Source organism: Populus alba, chromosome 2 (genome assembly GCF_005239225.2).
Source record: "Populus alba chromosome 2, ASM523922v2, whole genome shotgun sequence".
Classification (NCBI taxonomy): Eukaryota; Viridiplantae; Streptophyta; class Magnoliopsida; order Malpighiales; family Salicaceae; genus Populus; species Populus alba.
The window spans coordinates 7,914,046-7,938,934 of NC_133285.1; the positions used below are offsets into that span (position 1 = coordinate 7,914,046).

Sequence of the window (24,889 nt, forward strand, 5' to 3'; positions counted from 1 at the left end):
GAGACTAGTGACTCCTATATATATATATATTCACTGTTAATATTATTTATCATTTAATATTAGTAAATACATGTATGGTAACTGATAAACCGTGCTGACAAAGAAATGGGTGGGTTAGGGTTAACGTTAACGTGGCCCATTAGCGAAGAAGACATCCCATTAACATAGACAGCCCACACACTAATAGGAAAGGTGGAATCTCAAGGCCCGTACTAGTTCTTGTGACTGCTGCATTTCACCATTTTTGAAGCTGCTAATAAGCTTGCACCCATGGCCTCCTCCTCAAGGTCTCGGTGTTGAGCCATGTCTTTATAACTGGAAAAAAAATTGCAATTCAAGACGAGGCCTTTTCCGTTCGAACTGTTGAGCTGTTGTATAAGACAGGAAATGAACAAGAACAACGAAATTTTGTGTATTTACAGAAGAAAAATATTGAACGGACAATATTCTAACCTCTTGGTCCATGCTAAGAAAAATAAGTACTAACACAGTAACACCACTATTTTTTTTTTATTTCCTCCTACAAAATTTCATTATAGGCTAACGCTAGAAATATCCCAAAACAATGAGCATGAGTTATGTCATTTAAGGGATAATTTCAGTGCATTTTCAGTATAATGGATGATTCTAATATTAGCTAGATATTCACTTCTGTTGCTTCTAATCAATCATCATCAGCAAGAGATGAGATCAAGCAGCAAGTCATCAACCAAAAGACGAAGCACGCCATTCTCAATTTCCAAAGCAAGCTCTTGTTGTTCTTCCTCAAACGTTTTCCATCTGCCTTCCCTGTCCATTTCTCTAACATAATCCTCCCTTTTATTCACTATCACCCATCCAACCCATAAGCTGTCTTCCCCATTTATCCAAGCTTTTGCTTTGTTCAGTAGTTCCACATCAATCCCATTTTTTCTAGTCTCATATCTCCTTGTTGCCAATTCATCTCTAAAGAAGTTCAATAGTAGGTCCACGTTGTCATTGCAGCATTCCACACCAGTTTCTTTGACATTGTTCAGTAGCTTCCATGCCTTTTCTTCGACTTTGTTAATTTCTTCCTCTTCTTCGTCCTTGATCATATTTGTTTCTCTAATTCCTTCAAGATCATCGCTGTCTTCGTCATCGCCATCATCTTCTCCAGAGCTAACGTTTTCGTCCATTGACATCCATTTATCGAGGTTGACAGGGACCAGTTTGGCTACACTCTCAGATCTTCGGATCTTTTCCATAATCTTTTCTCTAGTCCCTGCATTTCGTGGACGTCTTAGAAACACTCTACCATCATATATAGGAAAAGAACCATTAGCACTAATTAATGAAGCCTCATATCTTCTTATTAATTTAATGAATTAATGCCGCCTCATTTATGCTTGCAGTGCTAAAAAATGGTGCATTATGGAGTAGGAATTAAGCCAGAAGGGAACATACTATCCAAAGTGGCAAGGCTTTGATGAAAAGACGAGCTTGACTCTTCATCTTCTTCAAAATGGAACTCAATTACTGAAACAGGACTATGCTGTCGTTCCTCCTCGTCCTCCTGTCATTTTACATCGCTCCAAATTAGATCAATTTACACAGCAAAACAAACACAGGATACACCATAGACATCATTATAGAGACATTTGAAACACATTTCCAGTTTATATAAATCTTAAGCACAACGAACTTTTTTCTAGCTTGAACAATCACATAAAATTGTTTTTCATACAACCCGAGTGATTCGATGCAAGATTAATCAGTGATCTCATTGTCAACCCGTGTCCAAAGAAAGCCATTAATTAATTAAACATTCAATCACATATTAGAGTAAAGCAATAAAGGGCATGTTGCATGCATTAAGCATATCTTAGGCTCCATTAATATTATGTTCCTGGCATTTTCCATGCTGATAAATCTAGAAGTAATATGTATTTTGATGGCACTGGCATGTAATGAATGTTTGATTCCCAGCCAACCTTAGCAGCTTCTTAAAAAAATTGTGCCGGTGTGCCCTTAACTAGAGGTCTAGATCTATCTAATCTCATTGGACAAAGGGACAACGAACAGACTTCTCTTTTGTCCTATGTGATTCAACACTAAATTACATGCTCCTAGGCCCAGCTAAGGAAACCGACAAAGTTAAAACACGAGCCACTAAAAGACACATTCTCGCCGCTGGTTATATAAAAACAGCAGACACACAAATTTTATAAGGATGCGATACACTATATAATCTTACCTCGGGACCCACTTTTGTATATGTTCTTGCCTCTGTTGTCGCCTGCAAAGAATCCTCGCCGACACATGGTAACAATTTCTTACCCGCTCCTGCCTCATTTTCAACACACTCGTCAAAATTACCGTTCCAAGAAGGCAAATAATCCGAGTTGAAATCACTATCGCACCAACTTGACCCGCTACGTGGGGTGGTAGAAGTGGACCTGGTTGTGGTAGTGGTGCAATGATGGGGTGATGGCGGCAAATCCGATGGTGGAGCTTTGTCTTCGACAATGTCCCGAAACGATTTCCACCGTATAATGTCTTTTACCGTGATTGTCATTTTGACTTCACTCTCCTTGTTTTGACACTTCTTTTTTGATAGTCTCCGGGAGAGACTCCTTGGTAAAAGTGAGGGAGACTTAACGGCAATGAAATGCACGTTCTTGACGGCGTTCATCATGGCTTGAAAAGCTGAGATTGTTGTTGAGGCTGCTGCTTTTGAACGACTTTTAAGCAGCTTGAAACTTGCAATATTGTTGCTAGGATTATAAATATCAATTTCGATAAGGGTTTTCATGGTGGAATCGCAGGGTTTTCTTGAAAATGATTTGAACCCCCTTGAGGAACATGAATATGAATCATCTATGAGAAACTCTTTGAGCATCTTAGGCCTGCGCTCTATTGAAAAATGGTTTCTATGATTATAATCTGTGTTTGAATATGAATTACAGAGAGAACCCATGTTCTGGAAAGCACAAGAGAGACGAAATCAACGAGCTAGAAAAATAGACTTAAAGAGCAAGCTAGCTGGTGAGGGTGAGAAGAGGGAGGAGTGGAAGTAGAAATTCAGCTAGAAATTAGAATGAAATGGGAAGTGAGTGGGGGGAGAGGGTTTTTAAAGGCTAAAAACAAGAAAGGGGGAGGTAACTTCTAGCTGCTGGGGATTTCCAGGTAAGAAGCTCGTGCGAGTGAATAAGAACATGTAAGTTATATTAGTTATATTAGAGAATAATATAAATTATATATTGTAATTTTTATTTATTTGATAAAAATTAAATATAAGGTAATATAAATATGTGTAAGTTTTAAGTTCAAAAGACTTTCACTTAAGGGGGTATTAGAGAATAATATAAATTATATTCTGGAATCTCACCTAACAACTTAAGCTATTGGATTGAGATGGTTCTTTGATATGGTATCAGAGTCTTGATAACCAAACAGTTATGAGTTTGAATCTCATCATCCCTATTTATTTGATAAAAATTTAAATTATTGAGTTGAGTTGGTTTTTTAACAAGTTATTGGTAATATTCAACAAGTTATTGGTAATAAAATGGGTGTAAGTGACAAAAAAAAAAATTGTAGGAGCGTGGAAACTTCTGTTTTATGTTTTTTTTTTTTTTTAAAAAAAGGGGGAACATGTTAGACTGTAGTGGTAATAAAATCTTTGAGAGGGTAAGATTAATTAATGTATTTCCAGTATCTGGTACTTGAGGTATGTCGTTGGTTAGGGAGAAGGGTGTGATTTGATTCGAAAATCAGATTGTAATTAAAGAGAATCATTTTCGCAACTAAGTCCTAATTGTCAATACTATGTTACTTGTCTCCTTTCTAACGACTTGGATCACATGCATGCAGCCACTGGAGCCTACAAGTACCACTGCTCGATCTCGTGATTTATGTCTCCCATTTTTATTTTATTTTTTTTACATTGGCACGGTAAAACCAACTTTTAGGTAATAAAGTTTTGGTATTTTACCTTATAACATTTCGAAATGCAATATGTAGTGAATGTCATTATTTTTAAGCCAATCATTATATTGCTTTCAAATAGCTTAACATATCATACTTCTAAGATGTGATATGTTGTGAAATTTAATCTTCTACTCAAATTAATAAACATAAACATAAATATATAGTTTCTCTTTTTCTAAGAATGATACCTACAACCCCTCTTTTTTTAAAACAACTCACAAATTACACTTGTTTTTTCTTATCCTTAGAACACCTAAAACTCAAACTCATTTTAGTCTCTAAGCCTTTTAGGATGTTTTCTTTTTAAAAACTACTAACAATTATTGTTGTTGTCGTCACCGCCACCCAAATATTTTATAGTTCTACAAGCAAGGTAAACATGTTGTATTGTTATTAATTGCATGGGTTTTATATTTAATTTGTGTTTAGCTTAGTTGAAATGAAATTATTATTGTTATTTAGGGTTTAAGTGAATTTAGGGTTTGTTGAATTATTGATAAATTAGTTATGAATGTCATCAATTAGAATTGATGAAGTTAATGTATTTGAGCATGAAAATAACATCAATTAGGTTTGATTTTAATGAATTATGTGTTGTGATAAATTCCAGATAAGTTGTTGAAATTTAGGATTTTGTATGAATTGGTTGAGAGTAACTATGAATGCTATTAATTAAACTTGGTGATTTCATGCAAATGAGCATGAAAATAGAATTCAATAGATTATATATTACCTTGAATTTTGGATAAGTTGATTAATTTGAAATTTTATGTGAATTGGTTCGAATCAACTATGAATGCTATTAATTAGGCTTGGTGATTTCATGCAATAGAGCATGAATGAGGTAGAATTTTGATGAATTACATGTTGTGTTGAATTGTGAATAAATTGTTGAATTTGATATTTTTGTTTGAATTTATTATGAATCTAGGTTTGATTTCATGCAATTGAGTATGAAAATATCAATTAGGTTTGATATTATGAAATATGTTGAATTTTATGTTGCATTAAATTTTGAGAATTTGTTTGAATTAGTTTGAATTTGCTATAAATTTTGATATTTAAGGTTGATTTAATGTGATTTAGTTTAAATTCCAATCAATTGAGGAGATTTTTTTTTTCACAAGATATCTTATAATATTTTTATAACATGTTATTATAATGATATTATTGTTTATTATTGTTTCTGATGTAAACAATAGCATCGCCAATAATGGCAAGAATAATGTGCTTTTAAATTGTAATTCAGACGACATTTTATATATAGAAACAATAAAATCTTTGTAATGACATGATATAAAAATGTTATAAGATATCCTATAAAAAAGTAAATAATAACATCACCTACAATGGCAAAAACAATTTGTTGTTAAATTATAATTCAGATATGATATATATATACACACACAGAAATGAAAATATTAATTTTCCGTCATTTTTTCTTGGAGCTGTTGGGAATCAATTGATATACACTCACGATGATTCAACCCCAACTCGATTTGCCTTTTGTTCGTGAAAAAATAAAATAAATAATATGTAAAGAAGAAGGAGTCCCTAGTAATATTTAGTTTATATCATTAATTTTGGTGATCTTCTAAGATAATCCCTAGTAATTAATCTCATCTTATAATTAGCTTGTAATCCAGCCCAATTCGAATCTAAGAATCTGGACCATTTAAAGTCAGAGAGAACAAATCTGTTTACCACCCGAGTACAGGAAGAAGGCTATTAGCCAGCCGTCGCGCAGCTCAAACTCCGTCGTCGGCCTTCTCAGCAAACAAAAAACAGAAGGATGGGTTATTCCTGGCCAGACTGATCATCACCCACTATTGAACTATTTGTGTATGTTCTTGCCTTTTACCCTCGATGTCCTGCTGCGTGGTGGAGCCACCGCACAATCGAACTCGAAAAGGCAGCCATATGAACTAACTGGTGGTCTGTGGTGGCCGACTTGGGAATGGGCACAGATGGGCGAAGAGTGGGAGAGCTAGCTAGCAGGGCCTAGTTTGGGATGTTTTTCAGTACAAAACAGAATTATGATACGGGAAATCTTCAGATTGTTACAGATATCTGAATTGTCGATGTGCACATATTGCCAGTCATGGAGGACATGTGCACGTTGCCGCTTACTACTGGCCATTAAAACATGCAAAATCTAACTCCCAAAGGTGGCGCGTTTTGTCATCTAAGTGGTGGTCGGTACGGTGACGATTGAGTGGTCTTTTTCCTCCTTTATTTTTTTTCACTTTCTCCCAAGTCCCAATATTCATGAATAGCTTTTATAAATTCAGTTATGTTATGGTTTTCAATTTTGTTATTTATTTATTTATTTATTTTGTTTTGTTTTTCAATTTAATTCCTTATTAGTTTCTTTTAATTATTTTTGTGCATTGTTTAATCTTTATTATTTTAATTTTAATTATTTTTATGGTTTGAAATTTTTCTTTGTAATTTTCTCATGTTTGTTTTTTTAAAAGATAATTTCAATTTCATAACTTGATCCACCAGTTTTGACTATAAACTTGATTTAAGTTCGATCTTTTTTTTAAATAGTTTTTTTTTTATTTTTTTATCATTTGATATTGAATTATTAGGCCTTGAACTTCTTGCTTTTTTTCTATTAGGTGATCTCTATCTCATATCTCAAATCGCAAGTTAGTTAAGTTAACTTGAGTTGACTTGATTTTTTTTTGTTTTTTTTTTTTATCATTTGTCATTTAATTATTGACACTTGAGCGTGTTTTATTAAAAAATATTTTTAAAAAATACACGTGTCAACGCGTGATGGGTTATCCCAAGTGCGAGGTAAAATTAACCCTAGTTAGCTTGCATTTTCTTATTGAGTTTTCCTTATTTAACTTTGGTATTTTTTGTTAAGTGCTTCTTTTGGAAGTATATTTTTTTCCTTGATTTTTTTTATGAGTTTTGTTTTTCAATTTCATCTTTTTACACAATATTTTTTCCTTGTGCTTTGTCATTTTTTTGCTTTTCTTCCTATTTAGTTATTACAATGGTTAGTTGATAAAGTTTACTCGAGTTAGCTCGATTTTTTTAAAGGTGTTTTTTATTCTACTTATTTTTTTCTAGATGCTTCTTTTGAATTTTTCTTATTTCAATCTCGTATCAATAGTTGTAAATTTAACAAGTTAATTCGAGTTTGCTTCTTCGATATTATATTTTTTTTATTTTTGATATTAAATTATTAAATCTTGAATTTTATTTTTTTATTTTTATTTTTTTTCTGTAAGTTATTTCAGTCTGAGCTGTCCTTTAATAAATTAAACTCAATTTATCCTTTGAAAAATTGAACAAGCACATACTAGAGCATTAGCCACCAATCTATTGAACTATTTGTGCATGTTCTACTTTTTACCCTCGTTGAACTGGCGGTCTGTAGTGGCTGACTTGGGAATGGGCACAGATGTGCGAAGCGTGGGAGAGGTAGCTGGCAGGGCCCCGTCTGAAATGTTTTTGAGCACAAAACAGCCTTATGATACGGGAAATCTTCAGATATCTGAATTGTCGATTTTCACATATTGCCAGGTCACGGAGGACATGTGCATGTGGCCACTTACTATTTGCCATTAAAACATGCAAAATCTAGCTCCCAGATGACACGTGGACGGAAGGGCCCAATGCTGTTGTCTTGATTGCGAGTGATGGAGTCAGTGTGCTGAGTGTCAGTTCAGCCCCTCTTGACCCAAACATTCTCGTCAAAAATCATTACACACACACACCTCATTTTAAACGATAACTCAGCTAATTAAATATTAAATTTATTATTATTAAATTTAATATATATATACACACATCTCATTTTTTCACCTAGGTCTTGCCCAGCGGTTAAATAAACTTGTTCTCTTCCTCTGCATCCTGAGTTCAAACCTCACAGTACACGCCTGTCATCCCTGCGGTGCCTTACATGCTCACTGGATTTGCAGGATATTCAGTGAGCCGTGGGATTAGTCGTGGTGTATACAAGCTGGCCCGGACACCCATATAAATAAAAAAAAAATAAATTTATTATTTAAATTTTCTCGAAATTATTAAAGTCTGAAGGTTTATATAATTAATAATTTTAGAATTTATATAATTAATTTAGGTACATAAAAATTAACTCGAATATTATATTAATAAAAAAAATATATATGTATTTTTTTCCATGTTATTTAATTTCTCGAGTTTTGTTATGATTAATATTTTTTTTTGGATGAATTTACCTATGATTTATGTATAATCTTACTTAAATAAACTATTCACGGTCAAATTGATCCATTAAGAGGAATTTATTTCCGTATTCTTCTGAAATTAGAACTTAAATGAATGATTGCAAAAAAAACAAAAAACAAAAAACAAAAACTTAGATTATATTCATGTAGATTCTCGTAATAACTTTAATGACGAGATCATAAATGGGTAACAATAAAATTTACTTAGTTGTTTGGAATAAGAATGCTTTGGGGTGAGTGGTTCGGTTTACTGGGCTTTTTTTATATATATAAAAAATCAAAGTTAAAAGTGATAACTTCTAATAGTACCATGCTAGAATTATAGCTTGGATTCACCTTTTTTTGTATGAATCAATGTCAATTTAAAATCATGATTCTGGTTTCTCTCGAGCATGCTTGGGACTAGATTCTCCATAAACAGGCTACTTTTTGAAATTTCAAAATTCTCATCTTCAGTAATATGTTTGTGGTGAGGATGTTAGATTATACGAAAATCCTTTCATATAAATGTTGAATATATTTATTGAAGCAGCATTTTTTTAAAAATAAATGTCACTTTTTTCCCCTCCTCTCACACCTTTTCTCTGTCTTTTCCTCACCACACAGACTATTAAATAAGCATAAATTGAACATTTTATTTAATATTTTTTTGAGTTTCAATAAGTAAGAACAATGCACGACATGTAATTTTTTATGTTTTTACTAACAAATTCTTTGAAGTGCAAACTTTTATGAAAATAATGACACTAATTTTATCTAACCAATGGTCATATCATAGACACGAGTGTTCTATTTTTTCTCTCCAAATGATTTTTTTTCTTACAATAACAATTATCATATATGCATCAATGATATGTTTCACGCCAATGGTGAGTACCAACGACTCAATCAAATAATTGTCGTGTATTATTGAGCTTACAGGATGTTCAGTGAGCCTAAAAATTAGTTGTGGTGCACGCAAGCTGACCCAGACATCCCAGGTTAAAAAAAAAAAATGCCGTGCACCACTCCGTGTTATTGAGATGAGCTAATGTGAAAAAGTTCTGTAAAAATCTTAGCTCATGTAAATAAAAAGAGACCACTAGTTTCGGACTGAACATTTTATTTTTCAATAGTTTATTATTATATTATTTTTTATTAATTTAAGTATCGAAGATTCATTATTCTACAAGGAACTTGTCTTTTTATTTATTGATCATCAATTTAAGCCCAATAACTGGGCGCAAATACAAAAGTTTGTATTTAAGCCCACATATCTTAGTCCAAAACTATAACTAGTGAAAAAATCAATTTCTATGTAAAGTATTTTCATAAATTCATCATTTATTTAACCTCAAATATTTTCCAGATTTTTTGTACCACCATAAATGTTTTCCAACTTAATACCTCGCTGATAATTTCTTTTAGAAATTCAATAACTCTGCCGATCATTAAAAAATAACCATTTCGTACCCAACGCACGTCACCTGTGGGCTTAACTTGTCGACATTGGACCAAATATTTTACAATATCATAAAAGGTAAACGTGGGCCTCTCCTTCACCATTGTTTAAAACCTAAGGCCTGGCCTACTCCGAACATTCTAAACTATCACGGACATAAACGAGCCCATTACAAATCCACACACACACACACATACACACATATAGAACACGAAGATTCCTGTAATGGAAAAACAATAGTAGATAAAAACTTCAAACACTCTGCTTTTTGCAAAACATGCAAACCTTAAAAAATCTTAACACATTGTCCATTTAATAAAACCAAACTCCCAATTTTAGTGTTGTCTTGCAACTACTTACATTATTCAAGAAATAATATTTATGGTTGTTGGTGGCAAATTATGGGATTTACTTGAGGATCACAGTCGATCTTTCATAATGGATAGTCCAACATGAAACAGCTATCGAGGCAACCCATTTCCGTCAACCTCATCTCCGTCTCACTTTCTTCCGTACCATCAATCTCTGCTCCAAGGTTTGAGCCTTTTTTAGAAACCCTTTTTATATTTTTTTTGTGGGGTTTAGTAATGGCCTTAAAGAATCATTCTTTAGTGTGATACTTATCATCATCATCATTATTATTTTGGAGATATACACTGTATGAGTACCCTTTTGGTTAATGTTGTGGTTAGATTGAGTAGAAATTGTGAAAAAGTTGAAGATTTTGAAAGCTTGAAACGTTGTTTTTTTTTTTTTTCGCAGTTTGGAGTGTCTCCTGTTTTTGTTGTTGATGAGACTTCGTCGCCAATGAATGCTCAAGCGAGAATAGTGTTGGGCGGAATCCGGTGACCGGTGATGTACTGATAATTGCTCAACAGAGGGATAAGCACACTGAGACACAATATTTAACGTGGTTCGGCAAAACCGCCTACATCCACGGGAGAGAGTCATTTTATTAGAGTAGAGAAAGAATACAATAAATACATGGAGGAGGATATCATCACTCAACTCCCTTCTCTCTTGCTGCCCTTGCAGCTGCAGGGCTGCTGCCCATGGCAGCAGCTCTTTCTCTCTTCTTTCTCTTCACTTCATTCTCACGTTCTCTCTTCTCACACACTTTGGCTCTCTTTGCATGCCTCATTTATAGGCTAATGGTGGCTTCTCTTCTTCTTTCCAGCAGCTGCACATGGGAGTGGGTGGCTGCCATCTTCTTCAACAAAGGCTGCTGCCACTTGCTTAGTGGTGGTGGCCACTTCAATGGTGGTGGGGTAGTCCCACTAATGGCAATACCTAACAATCACCCCCTTTGCCATTTATGTGGGCAATTTTCCTCTTGCTTCTTCAGCACAAGCTTGCATCTTGCAGCTCTTCCAGGCTTACCATTCCGAGAGCGTCTGTGGCCAAGTTTACAGGTACTCGCCAAACCTTTCAATCACCAGAGTCACCAAAGCACACCCTTGCTTACACCAAAGGATCACTTCAACCAGATGGTCTCACACATCACATCTGAAGAGTGTTAACGCTTGTCTCTGGGACACAACATTCCCCTTCGAGCGTATCAACCATGCTCGGTCTGGAATGATTCACCAAGCCTCACACCAAGGCTTACAGCACCCCCTCAAACGGATATTCCAAGTGCGACAGTCATTATCTGAGTATCTCAATATGATCACAAGCCCACCACTCTTCCAAGAGTCTACTCATCCAGGAGTTGCGCCTGCCCTCTGTTCCACCATAGGAACCACGCCTTACTTCTCCATGAGTCTCTCGCTCTTAGTCGTAAGAGTCCAGGTAGCTCTCCACCTTTAACCATGGGGGCAGCCCATTAAAGGTTGATCCATATCTATCTCCATACTCTGAGTATTACAATGTCATTACCGAGCTCACCACCTTGACAAGAGTCAACTCGTTCCCGGAACTTGCACATGCCCTCTGCTCCTTCATAGCAGCCGCGTCTTAATGCTCCACAAGTTATCCACTTATTGTCCAAGGCAAATGTCTTCTAGCTCATTGATCTTTAGCATGGGGGCAATATCCATGAAAGTCAATCCTGCATTTGTCTTCATACTCATCATAACCACTTCATTGACTATCCATCTGTCCACTTATATCTAGCCATCACATTGGCTTTGGGGCGTTCTGAACTGGGCTCATATCGTGGCCCATACACCTTCTTCTTAGGTGTCTCCGCTCGTCGTCATACAGCGGTCTGAAATCTGGGCTTATATCATGGCCCTCACACCTTCTCATGAGGTGTCTCCGCTCATCGTCATGTGGCGGTTTGAACTAGGCTCACATCGTGGCCCACACCTTCCATCTGAGGTGTCTACGCCCGTTGTCTTGGGCGACCTGATCTTGGGCTCATTTCATAGCCCTCACACCTTCTCTCTAAGGTGTCTCCGCCCGCTGTCATGGGGCGGTCTCATCCTCCTTTATTGGGGATGACTCCAGTGGCTCCAAGATTCTCTACCACCATGTGGACTTGGGAGAGATTACTGCCACTGACTACATAGAAAGAGAAAGTTGCGGTATACTCCTCGCAATCCTCCACCTCGATTTCTATGTTTGGAGCTTCTACGCCTTTCTGCTTGACAGCTCCACCTACACCACTCTCTTTGGTGTCTTCGCCTTTTATCATAGGCATTTGCACCCCCTTAATTAGGTGCCTCTACAACAACTCATCTTTCCATCCTTGCATGCATTGGAAAGGTCCTCGCTTGTTGTCTTCATCAAGAGCACAAGAGACTTCCTGTTGTACATAGTCTCTGCTCTGAGCTTTATCTGGGAACTTTTCTTCTCTTTGCACCTGTTGTCTCATTACAGTACCTCGTTGGATCCTACGGGTACTCCTGCACAATCTTTGTGTGCCCTCGTGCAATTTCTGTTCTCCAGATTTCTCCCTATTCCTTGCTTATGTTTGACAGCAGCTCATCCTGTCACAACACCTGTCCAAGTCAAAATAGGGTGCCAATCTTCATTCCCTTGCTGTATTTCTCTTCCATTATCAGGGTCTTCATCAATTCTCCCCTCGAGAAATCACAGTCACCGAATCTAACATCTTTGGAGAAATCGCCACTCCATCAGATCCTTGATCATACGGAACCCAACTGTTCCTCTTGTGCCGTCATCCTGCTAGTCTTCAACCGTTTCATTACAAACTGTTATATATACGAAAATAGTACCGTATGGATAATCCTTCCACTAAGCAAGTTCCCAGGAAAGATTGGAGGGGTCACAATGGTCCCGCTTAAAACCCAATCTCCTAGACAGAACTTCTTAGGCCATATCTATCCATCGTACTGTCTCTCCGTATATACAACCATTTGCTAGCTTTGTTGCGGCTTTCATTTACAAGTGATCTAGGATATACAGGTTTTATACCTGATTTCTCAACATCTGGCAAGACTACCAGTGCTTAGATTCGTCAAGATTGGTCTTCATCAGTTTTCACTCTACACCTCTAATTGTCCACATAACCGGGTGTCCAGAGTGTCCCAATTTTGCCTTCCATCAAGGCATTACATTTTTCCATTTAACAGTTTAGCACATGTAATTAGGTAAACATGTGCACCTTCTTCTTCTTCTTCTTCATCGACCACCATGATGACCCTCAGATGCCTCCTGATCGGGCAATCTCTCTTCAATAATTCACCACTGCCATTTTCGGTCTCGAATCTCAACGATCGGACCGTACCATTGCATCTGGAATGATCAACTTAGCTGGAAACATGTCTTGAATCGTCCAAATCGCACATCACACGGCTAAGATTTGATCAAAACAATTCTGGCCTGATCAACGGCTCAGATTCACTATCAGATCCGGTTGCACGTAGACTCTGCTGCACAGAATCCTTTCCCTCGGCTCGCGGCTCGGCTCTCCTTTAGCTCGGCTCGGCTCCACCGGCTCGGCTCCGCGGCGCTAACGTGGCAGTGGGCCCCACTTAGATGACGTCACCATTATGTCATGCTGATGTCATCATGGGCCATGCTTACTGTGCATGCTGACGTCACAAATTACGTCATGATGACGTCACCCTTATCCGGGTCAGACACGTGGGTCGGGTCGTCTGGTATTCGGGTCGGGTCAGCACATCCGGGCGAAGAAGACGCGTGTGACGCGTGGCTAGTCACCTCGCCGGAGCGTGACGGCGCGTGAAGGATATTTCGACGTCCGTTTTCGACGCGGTTTTCACCAGTGGCTTCGTCTCGTCGTCCTCTACACAGTGGTATGGTCAAAACACAATTTTGACAACTTTTATTTTTTATTTTTGAGCAAAAATCAAACACCACTTAAACCATATGCTCTGATACCAATTGTTGGGCGGAATCCGGTGACCGGTGATGTACTGATAATTGCTCAACAGAGGGATAAGCACACTGAGACACAATATTTAACGTGGTTCGGCAAAACCGCCTACATCCACGGGAGAGAGTCATTTTATTAGAGTAGAGAAAGAATACAATAAATACATGGAGGAGGATATCATCACTCAACTCCCTTCTCTCTTGCTGCCCTTGCAGCTGCAGGGCTGCTGCCCATGGCAGCAGCTCTTTCTCTCTTCTTTCTCTTCACTTCATTCTCACGTTCTCTCTTCTCACACACTTTGGCTCTCTTTGCATGCCTCATTTATAGGCTAATGGTGGCTTCTCTTCTTCTTTCCAGCAGCTGCACATGGGAGTGGGTGGCTGCCATCTTCTTCAACAAAGGCTGCTGCCACTTGCTTAGTGGTGGTGGCCACTTCAATGGTGGTGGGGTAGTCCCACTAATGGCAATACCTAACAAATAGCAAGGTTTTTTCTGTTTTCGGGGGTTGATATTCCGGGTTTGCTGATGGCTGAAAAGGGTTTTTCGGTAGAGAGGAAAAGACTTTTCTGAAATGTGTTCGAGGGGTTGTGGTTAGTCGCTGTTAATTTTATAAATGTGCTTTCCTTTTATATTCATTAGTGAACCTGCATTTGGTTTCTGAGAATTGCATTCCTAGCAGTATTTGTTTGGACATATATGAATTGGATTTTACTTCTAATGGGAGGATGCTTCTAATTAACTGATTCCCTGAAGTGGTTTTTGTAGGAACTGCTTGAACTATTTGGTATGCCTGTTTAAAAAAGGCAATGATGAAGCTGAAGCACCGTGTGCTCAGTTAAATGCCAAAGGCCATGTGGATGCTTGTATAACAGTTGATAGTGATGCTTTCCTTTTTGGGGCTAAGTTTGTGATAAAACCTCAAGCCTAATACCAAAGTAAGCTTTAAGTGTCTTGTATTCAATTTTCTGATTATTTGTGAGTTATAGGTAAACTTGGAAGTAGTGCCTGAATCATAATTTCTACAACTTAATGCAATGCAGGGTAGTTTTATAGATCTTTTTTATTGTTCTGAATGTAATATGCTATTCAAATTGCTTCTTCCTTTTGAAACACAACAATGTCATTGTGTGCAGGAACCATTTGAATGCTACCATATATTGAAGCTGGTTTTGGGTTGAAGAGGAAACACTTGATAGCCATCTCTCTTTTCGTTGGAAATGATCATGATCTAAATGGCGTGCAAGGGGTTGGGCTTGAGAAGGCTTGTTGTTTTGTCTGAAGTTCCAGTGAGGACAAGATATTGGATCTGTTCGTTTCTATACCTGTCTCCAATATAGTTTCTTTTGTGTTCTTGAAAATAGTACTTTGTGATTGAGCTCGTTCCAACTTGTTCTCTATGCAGGTTACGTGAAATTGGCAAAGGGAACGAACACTCCATTTCAAATTGGTTCAAAAGTTGTAGATGATTTAATGCTTGGTCTAGATGAGAGCCTAGTAAAGTCAAAAACTTCTCATTGCTCCTTCTGTGGGCATCCAAACATCAAAAGAGCACATCTCAAGTCAACTTGTGAATATTGTGGCACTAGTAATATTCAGGGTTTGCTTAAGAAAGCCAGAGGGTTCTAAGTGTAATTGTTCCTCCTGTAATGAGGTATATTTTTCCTGTTCTTCTGTTGAGTTTTTTTAGCTGTAGTATACCTTGATTACCATTATTGAAAGCATTATATGATATTTGTCTGGTAGGATCGAAAAGAAAAGCAGCAGCAAAAACATGAAAATTGGCGCATAAAAGTTTGCAGCAAGATATCCTTGGAGCCAAACTTTTCAAATGATGATATCATTTGAATGCATTTGTGCACCAATCATGGAAACTTTACTGGTATTGGCTGTAGGATGTGGATTGCATGTAATGTATATCAAATTTTGTTAACTGAGATAGTCTAATCTAACCTATCTCATGATATTTCGTTTTTTCATTTTGACTTTCTTTTCTAAAATTATATATATTAAAAAAAATCCTCCTGTGTGGGTATAATTCCACCTTTGGAACATTTCAGAAAGCCCCTTTTTTTCCCCTTGGGATCAAGGGCTGTGTGAATGGTGTTAGGTGTAGGAGCAAGGTGGATATGTTTGTAGCTTTTTTTTTATTTGAATCTTTTATTGTGAGTCAGCTTTCTGTATTAACTTGTTTGATTTTCTTTTTTGAAATGCACATCATTTTTCTGCTTTGTTCTGGTCCCTTATTAAGCCCTGAATTATTTCTTGTATAGCTGATGATGGCCCGTGCTTATCATGGAGAAACCCAGGCATTGAGATGCTAATTGATTTCTTGGATTTTCATCAGCACTGGGAACCATCATATGTTTGACAGGGAATGTCTCCCATGTTGTCCGCCATATATTTGCAAGAAATTTCTGCCAAGCCTTAGAAAACCATGTTGTATGGGCAGTGTGTATTTGATTCCATCCAGCCTGTGAACATAAGTCGGACACCAATCTTATGTGATCAGGTGGAGAAAAGCCACAGGTACAGCAAGCAGTCTTATCCATACCAACTGTATCGAAGAGTCTGACAGGCCTTAAGAAGAGATCATTGAAAGTGATGAACTCGTTGATCAATTGGATGATGATGGGTATTGCTTCCTGTTGACAGATGAAAATATGGAGCTTGCTCGTTGTGCTTTTTCAGAAGAAGTTGAAAGTTTTTTGCATGAGAAGGTATGTCCCCATTCTTCTTCTCTCCTTCTCACTTTGTCAAATTGCTGTTTTTTTTTTGTTATACAATCATGGATACCCTATTTTCTTGTTTTCCCTTGTGATTTAGCAAACTTGATGAAGTAGAGGCATGTCTCAAAATGTAATTATCATAAATTAATATCTGCAGATTAATTCTTATACAGGAATCTCTAAGTACCCATTATCTTGGATGTTTAATATTGATGGCCCAAGGAGAGAAGCAAGTAGGAATAGGAGAACTGGTTTTATTTACTCCTTGATTCTGATTTCTTTTTTGTATTAGCTAAAAAACTTAAAAGAAATTGCATCATAGTCCATGCTTTATTAGTCCAAAATGATGAATAGTGCAAATAGGAATGTTGAATGGATGACAAGACAAGGACTAGTTTATTCAGAGGTGATTGTATATATGAGAAGTAAATGACAGCATGAGATACAGATAGAAAGGTGGAGATGGATTTTCTGGATGGAAGAAGGATAGCAAAACAAGGATATTAGTTTCAGTTGAAAAGGTAATGTTCCCTGTGGTGGCCAGAGTTCATCAGGGGTGCTCTGTCCTTTTCTTCATGTGCAAAATGGTTTAAACTTGAGGACTCTGAAATTGTTTAGTTTGTTATCATGCTGCCTGTTATATATAAGGATCTTGGAAATGAGATAGCCTCTGGGGCTGCCAGATTATTTACTTGTGGTCGAAAATTGGCAGGAATGGAGAGCTTCATACAGAAGAAAGGGTTCAAGTTTAAGAGCTTAAGGGTCCAATGAAAAGTCGGAATCAACAAAGTCAAAACATGTTCAGCTTAGTTTAACAGAATTTTATCGTTCTGCTAAGGTAGCAGCAAGTCATGCAAAACAATGAGATCTAGCCAATAATTCTGAAAATCAACAGGATGGGCCATCAAAACAGAAGAGAAAGGTTTCAAGTTCAAACCTTCCAAAGTCTATGAGACACAGCCTTTTGTTTAAGTAGGACATTTAGGGACTTCAGATATGAATGTGTAAATAAACTGTTAGCCTTAGAACCATTGTTGTGGATAAGTGAAGGAGTATTCTTGTACATGAATGATAAGTCTACTGTTTGTTGATTTGTAGAGAAGCCTGCTCTCTTTGTAGGAAATATACCAGTTTATCTTTACAGTCCATTTATACCGGGTAGCTTTGCTGCTTAACAACTTTTAACGGGTGCACATTTAAACTACAGGGTGACCAATTCCAGGCTCCAAATATAATGTGTTACAGCACAAATTGGTAATATTGATGGGAAGATCCAGTTAGTAGGAAACATTGACCTTCAATTGGGTAATCAACTGATAGTCAATTGGCTTCTTCTCTCTAGACTGAGTCTGTTATGATCAGTATTTTCTTCAAACACTCAACCTACACCTGATTTCCATATTATCTTGCATCATATTGTAATCCTTATCTAGTGTTTGGTAGTTTCCCTTGCTCTTATTACCAAACACCTTCGTATGAACCTGGATATTAGGGGAAGTGAATAGTTGTTACTGATTTTTGATGGCTCTGAATTCTTCTAAAATAGTTCTGAAACTTGATTTGACATTTTTTTTATGAAGCTTGAGCTTGTTTACTAATATAGGAAATGAAATAAATGTAAATATTGTTAATATAATTTTGAATTACACCTATTTTTTTTTTCTAAGTACTAAATATATTAGCCTCAACTTAAATGTTAAAATCATGTTAGGTGTATTTTATCTTCCATCCAAGCTATAATAAAATATTGTTTTTATTTACTTTTTTAGATAATCATCTAAATTATATTTTATGTTTATGAACATTTTTGAATTGAGTATTTAAATGTTGTAACTTTTCATAAAAAAAAATTGAACTTTGAAATTGTGATCAAACTTGGTGAATGAGTATTTTATCAAATCTAACAAGAGTCAAGCTCAATTAGTTTGGTTCATTATAGAGCATTGCAAGATATTAAATAAGCTTTAAAACACTCCCTTCTATTCTGTTCCCTGTAATGAGAAGTAATAGCATTGGTTATCATCCCAAACACCATTGAGTTGAACATTTATGGGTGGGTACTGTCATCACATGTTTGGTTACATTCATGTAATGACAGTATGAGCAATATAAAAAGTTCATGCATAAGGGTTTTCTTATGTATTCAAATATGGAAAATTGTGCACACTTCCTAGAGAGGAAACTCATCAAGCGACCTGGAGTTCTGTATATATGGCAATCTTAGGGGTATACTAGCAAGCTAATTAAACTGTGTTGACTGCCATCAATTTTCAATTGACAGTTACAAGGCTAGTGCTGCCATTTTAGAATGCTCTGCACATCTTCCAAAGTGATTGTCAAAAAATTTCTATGATCATTTTGTTTTATCACACTTGAACTTTAATTCCAGATACGCTATAATAATTTTGTAGAGTAATTTATTGAGGAGCCTCCTGGTTTGGATTCAACATCTGGGCAAAGTTTGTTGCTATCGGGGAATGCTTTAAATAACCATCTATGCTTGTGTGAAGTGATTTTGTCCATCCATAATGTGGGGTCCACACGCCATGAACGGACAGGATCATCTCACTTTGCATGGAGAACTGTACAAATCTTTTCTCAAAGATTCTTTCCTTGGGAAGCTACCATATGTACTTGATTATCGGTTATATACAGGCACCTCAAAATAAATGCAGACATCCTATATTTTACAGCTGAAGCATATCTATCTGAGTCTCCCTCTCTGTGCCTGTCAAATTGTCCCTCTCCCCTGTAGGTTCTGTTCCAGACATGACTAGTGAGCAGTTTCTCTCAGTTGAAGTTACAAAAAATAATGCTAGCTCATTAGCTAAAGGTATTAGAATCTTGGTTGTGGAAAGTGATCCTACATGCCTCAGAATTGTGTCAAAAATGCTTCAGGCATTTGGATATGAAGGTATGTACTGGAGATTAGTCGGTTATCTTTTTATATCCACTTCTGCTAGACTCTTAAACTATGATTGTTTTATCAGCATCCTTGATCAATAGATGCAATATTGCTTTATTGTTTGGTTATCCTCACCTTTAGCATTTAGGAATGTGGTGGAGCAATGCAATGCATCCTCTGCCTCTGGGCAGGGAAGGTTTTTGTTAATGCCCTGTGTACCACGTTCTCAACCGGACCCTATGTTCAATAATAAGCATGCTATGCTAGAGTGTTGTACAAAGTTTAAGAAAAACAGAAGAAGAGGGTTTGTTGCGTTCGGGGGTGGGGTGGAGGGTGTTGGGGATGTTGCAGGCAATCCCTTCCTCGGATTCCAGGGTAGAGTTTGTGATCCTGTTCTCAGATGTTGAGATTTAGTTGCTCCTTGTAGATAACGACACGATTCCAAACATGCTAGTTTTTGGATCTGTGTTCCTGCTTTGGAAAAGACCATTAAGAGCAAAATCTGGTAATTTATGTTGAAACTGTTATGTTCCATTTGGTCTAAAAAAGCTAAATTGAATCTCTTACCAGCTCCAGCCACTTGATTTTAGGTATTGACGGGCACTTAGCTTGTCTTTCTTTCTTCTTTGTGATGGAATGGTCAAATTTAAGTACCTTCAACTTTTTCGTTGATAAATCTTATACATAAAACTTGCTATACTGTTGTACCTGTAGTTACAACTGCTACACGAGCCACTGATGCATTGCACATTTTACGGGAGAAAGAAGATGAAATTAACCTTATTATGATAGAAACTCACTTGCCTGATATGGATCAATATGAGATCATTGGGACAGTGAGAGCAATGTCTTCTTTGCCCATTGTCGGTAAGCAGTTCTTGATTCAACCTCAGCCATGCATCTTTTTCCATAAGATGCTTGTTATTTAGAAATACAATTTTTAACATTTGATTTGGTGGTTTTACTTCTATCGCAGTTTTTTCAGCTGATAACAATGTGAGTGCCATGTTAGTCTGGCTGTATAAAGGGGCTGCACTTTATCTTATGAAGCCAATTGTCAAGAATGATGTAAAAAACCTTTGGCAGTTAACATATAGAAAGAAAAAAAAGATAACTGTATCTAGCGTACGATCAAACAGCTTTCATGCTGGGTTGGCAGAGGAGAATGCTTCAAGTGTGACCACAGGGATCCCATCACTCTTAAGTACCACGGGGCAGAGTGACCAAATGGGGAAAAGAAAGGAGCTAGAAGAGATAGATATCGATGATGAAGATAATGACAATTTGACTGTTCTAAAGAAGCCAGAGCTTGTTTGGACTAATGAGCTGCATAACAGATTCTTGCAAGCTATCAGGATATTAGGCGTTGATGGTAAAAAATTCTTGACAGAAGTTGTAGGATAATATTTTTCTGTTTCCATCTTTTCTGTTGACAATATAGTACAACATTACTTAAATCTCATTATCAATACAGGTGCCCATCCAAAGAAAATACTACAGCACATGAATGTCTCAGGGCTAAAGAAAGAAAATGTTTCAAGCCATTTACAGGTTTGTTCTCTGTATATGGTTTGAGGGCCAGGTATGTCTAGGGTGTAAGGACCTTTACTTGGTAATATTTGAAGCCTGATATTTCAAACATGAGTGATAGTTGGCCTGAGGATTTTACTGTCTCAAACTACCAACATGTAAATACTAGAAGCATATATTTCATCTGTTTTTTTTTTTTTTGGAGATCTCTGCAGGACAGAGTTGCTATGTTGATTTTTCAGAATAATTGAACAATGTTACGTTGCTGTATACTTAGTCCTTATGCATTGTAGGATTATGAAAGGGCGTCATTTGCATCTAATTATTACAAATGCTGTGTTTTCAGAAATATCGTCTTTCCTTGAAGCGGGAACAAGATGCAACACAGAAGACCATGATTAGAGATCACCATCCTTCATTGACTTTGAATTTACAAGGAGGGTTTTCTCAATTCACAAACCCGCAATTCTTCATGGCAATATCTCAATCAGAACACACAAACAATATCCAGAATTATCTCTGTAGTCCTGCGTCAATGCATTCCCTTGGTTCTGCACATTCTCTTACTCGAGTGAACACAAACTATGATGGCATGTTGATTCCTAGCTATGGGCAACAAAGCAAACAGCTAGACCGTACTTACCCCAATTGCAGTCATACTGGAATTGGGACTACTAATGATGGGAACTTTGCAAGTTTAGGACAGAAAGGAAATCATAATGTGGAAGAACATCTCAATTAAGGAACCACTTTCTCTAATGTCGGAACTCATGGCCCAACATTTCTGGGCAGCTCTCAGCAGCAGCTGCAGTTTCCACTGCTACAGCCTCAACCACTTCCAGAGAAGGAAGATGAATCTGACATTCCCAATATTGTTACAGAGGCAAGGAATGAGTTGTTGGTGATGAAAAATGAGTTCCTTGACTATCCTAATAATGATCTCTGGTAGGTTAATTATTTTTGTGATCTAATTTTTAACTGCTTGCTTCATGCATTAAGTTTCTGTAGGGTAATTATAATTATCTTTATTTGTATTTCCAGTGTCATTTTTATTTTCCCACTTGTAATCCTTTTATGAATTCTTACACAAGGCTCTGAAGTGGCCATTGAATCCGAGACTGGCTTTGATGCTTTATAGAATGGAGGGCAAGATCCCTGAAAACTTTGAATCTGGCCATGGTTGACGCAGCAGAAGCCAAAGAAAGGGTGCAATTGTTGGACACATTATCTCTCAGTTTGACATTTAGTTTTACAGTTAATAAGTTGTTAAAATACCTCAATGAGGACTCTGTTATTTGGATGCTGTTTCATTGTTTGCTATGCTGATAAATTAGTGACTGTTTGTTGTTATTTAGTTGCTCTTTTCTTGTTTGCAATGGCATAAATTAATCTACCCTGTCTGGGAAAAAAAAATGAAGTTACTGGATATTTGTAGCTCGTTATGGTGTGGTCAAGAGAGTGAAATGCTACCCTCTTTATGATAACTTGTCCAGCTTCATATTCCTAAAGTTCATAGAACAGAAGAGGATGGAGTTTTTTCATTCTGTTCTCAACAGGAAAGGAGGATGAAATCATGCCTATTTCATTGGTATGAAAACTCCCTTGGCATAAGGAATATAAAAGCTTACCATAAATGATACGTTTGCGAAAAAAGCCTGTGCTTTTGCATGTGGAATCTCTCAAAGCGAAGTTGAATGAAATCCTAGACGGGGGGGGGGGGGGGGGGGGGGGGGGGCAGTTGAATGAAATCACCCCTCATGTGACTACCAGGATAGTTGATTACCAATCTCAAAAGGATTTTACTTTTGTTCTATGGTTGGTATTTAATTGATTCTGAATAAAATTACATACCTTGTATACATCTTTCACAAATTTGATAACAAGCATATTGCTAATCATAGAGTACAATTATCACTGGATAAATCAGCTGACATGGGACTGTTCTAGCTTAATCAAGGGGTTCTATTTGAGGATTGGGAATGTAGCTGCGTTAAATACTTGGTAGGGAGAGCTTTGCAGCCCTTGTGGTTCTACCCGGCTAGAATCTGGATTAGTCGGAGCTCACCTGGTAATCTAACTTAAAAAAACTACATTGACCTTGTCCCAAATGCATTTTGCATGCCTCATTGCCACTCAATTTATTCTCCACTGGTGTAAATTTTGCCAGGCCATAAAAATAATAAATTTTAACAAGAAAATCTATCACATTTTATGCATGTCGGTTCCTGATTCCATAGCAAGGTCTGTGTGCATGTTGACTTCAAAGAGTAGCTTCTCATTTATACAATTTGGATCAGCCTTCATAATTTTTCAAGCATGGATGATACAATCTCCGGCCCTGTTCAATCAACCAAACCCCAAAACCTTCCTTGAGAATTCAATATTGTGGTTGTGGATAACGACAATACATGCCCCAGCATTGTGACTGGGATACTTCAAGCATGCAAGTATGAAGGTACTAACTACTTTGTGATTCCTTGTGTGTATTTGGTGCTATGATCATGAGTTCTTCAAGATGACAATTTTTCCATTTTCTTCTCTCTTAGTTGTGCGTTATGAAAGGGCAGCTAATGCTCTAGAGGCCATTCAAAAGAGAACAGGAAGACTATATTAAAAGTGTAACTTTGATAAGATTGTATATAAGAAAATTACTTAATGTAACAATTAAATGTGTTTTCATTAGTTTTTCCCTGAACAAAAAGTGATGTTCTTGAGAACTCATATCACAGCAACAGAGGCTAAAAAGCAATCTTTTTTCAGAGAAAATGCTATGACAATCTAAAATTATATAGCATGTCAAATCCCAGAATAGGGATAAAAACATGAGTCGCTCATAATGCAATACATTACCTCTGAAATCCAATTTCAATTGCATCATGTTTGTGCCATATACTGCCATGGCATTCTCAAAATAAAATAAAAGATGAAAGATGGAAATAAAAATATAGCCAACGAGATGAAACTCAATCATTCATCCCATTCCAAAAGCTCACTTCATCAAATAGACAATGCAAGCGAAACTCCCCTGCTCTGCCCTCTGTTTCCTCTGTTCTATTTCTTCCCAATAATAATCAGCCATGAAACTGGTAGATAAGATCCAAAGCCCTCAACCTAGTCTCACGGGGATCAAAGCCCACAATTCCTCCCCCAAACCCATCATCATACATCCTCCTCTCCTCCGCCACCGCCACCGTTGATGGAGAAAGAGGCCTTTTAGGCCTCTTATTCTTAATAAAACAATCTTTCATCCTCTCCTCTACCTTCTCAATAGACACCACCTTGTTGGAATTCTCTTCATCATCATCTCCAACTTGCATAGGCTCGTCTCCATTCTCATCAGCTCCAGTTGCCGAGGAGAGAGAGTTCTCTTGTGGTGGGGGTTGAAGTGGGAAAGAAGGGAGTTGGTGGTTTTGGGAGAGGAAGGAGGAGAGGTGATGGTGGGCTTGGTGGAGAGAGGAATAGATTTGGAGGAGGTGGGTTGGGTCAGTTGTTGATGGGAGTTGTTTAGCCATTAGTGTTGCTTGCTCTAATGATAGTATCAGGTCTGGTAGTGGCGGTGGTGTGGTGTTGTTGTTGTTCATGTTTGCTGCCTCTCTTTCTCTTCTCAGCAAAGATTTTTTTTTTATTTGGTCAGTTTGCTATTGAGAGTCGAGACGTACTGAACAGAAAGTAGGTTTTTTTTCCTTGGATTTTGATTTTAGGAATCATGGTAAGGTGTTGACGATGTCAGAATTCGAAGTCAGTTCTTGAAGATGCCCATGTACTACTGTGGAAAGATTTTTTTTTTTTTTTTCCTCTTGG

The 24,889-nt window shown here is 37.1% G+C and overlaps 3 protein-coding genes across 6 annotated transcripts; 1 reads left to right on the plus strand and 2 right to left on the minus strand.

The window, feature by feature from the left end:
- Positions 1 to 83: 83 nt before the first annotated feature.
- On the minus strand, positions 84 to 3,032 carry LOC118042304 (uncharacterized). Its single transcript, XM_035049942.2, has 3 exons — positions 2,216 to 3,032; positions 1,426 to 1,534; positions 84 to 1,243 (listed from the first exon to the last, which is right to left on the minus strand). Exons 1-3 carry the CDS (start codon positions 2,936 to 2,938, stop codon positions 675 to 677), a joined length of 1,401 nt encoding a protein of 466 aa, XP_034905833.1. The 5' UTR covers positions 2,939 to 3,032; the 3' UTR covers positions 84 to 674.
- Positions 3,033 to 14,403: 11,371 nt separating this feature from the next.
- On the plus strand, positions 14,404 to 22,440 carry LOC118042305 (putative two-component response regulator-like APRR4). 4 transcript variants are annotated; one of them, XM_073407334.1, is made up of 12 exons: positions 14,404 to 14,517; positions 14,693 to 14,862; positions 15,061 to 15,235; positions 15,330 to 15,578; positions 15,671 to 15,806; positions 16,198 to 16,644; positions 17,366 to 19,567; positions 20,273 to 20,425; positions 20,535 to 20,930; positions 21,033 to 21,109; positions 21,435 to 22,033; positions 22,180 to 22,440. In XM_073407334.1, exons 7-11 carry the CDS (start codon positions 19,423 to 19,425, stop codon positions 21,828 to 21,830), a joined length of 1,167 nt encoding a protein of 388 aa, XP_073263435.1. In that variant the 5' UTR covers positions 14,404 to 14,517; positions 14,693 to 14,862; positions 15,061 to 15,235; positions 15,330 to 15,578; positions 15,671 to 15,806; positions 16,198 to 16,644; positions 17,366 to 19,422; the 3' UTR covers positions 21,831 to 22,033; positions 22,180 to 22,440. The 4 variants fall into 4 exon arrangements, with proteins under 4 accessions (XP_073263435.1, XP_073263436.1, XP_034905838.1 ...); XM_073407335.1 differs by having other exon boundaries at positions 22,227 to 22,440; XM_035049947.2 differs by lacking the exon at positions 17,366 to 19,567 and having other exon boundaries at positions 16,198 to 16,453; positions 16,580 to 16,644.
- A 1,417-nt stretch (positions 22,441 to 23,857) lies between these two features.
- LOC118042278 (uncharacterized) lies at positions 23,858 to 24,883 on the minus strand. Its single transcript, XM_035049903.2, has one exon. It carries the CDS (start codon positions 24,667 to 24,669, stop codon positions 24,160 to 24,162), a length of 510 nt encoding a protein of 169 aa, XP_034905794.1. The 5' UTR covers positions 24,670 to 24,883; the 3' UTR covers positions 23,858 to 24,159.
- Positions 24,884 to 24,889: the final 6 nt, after the last annotated feature.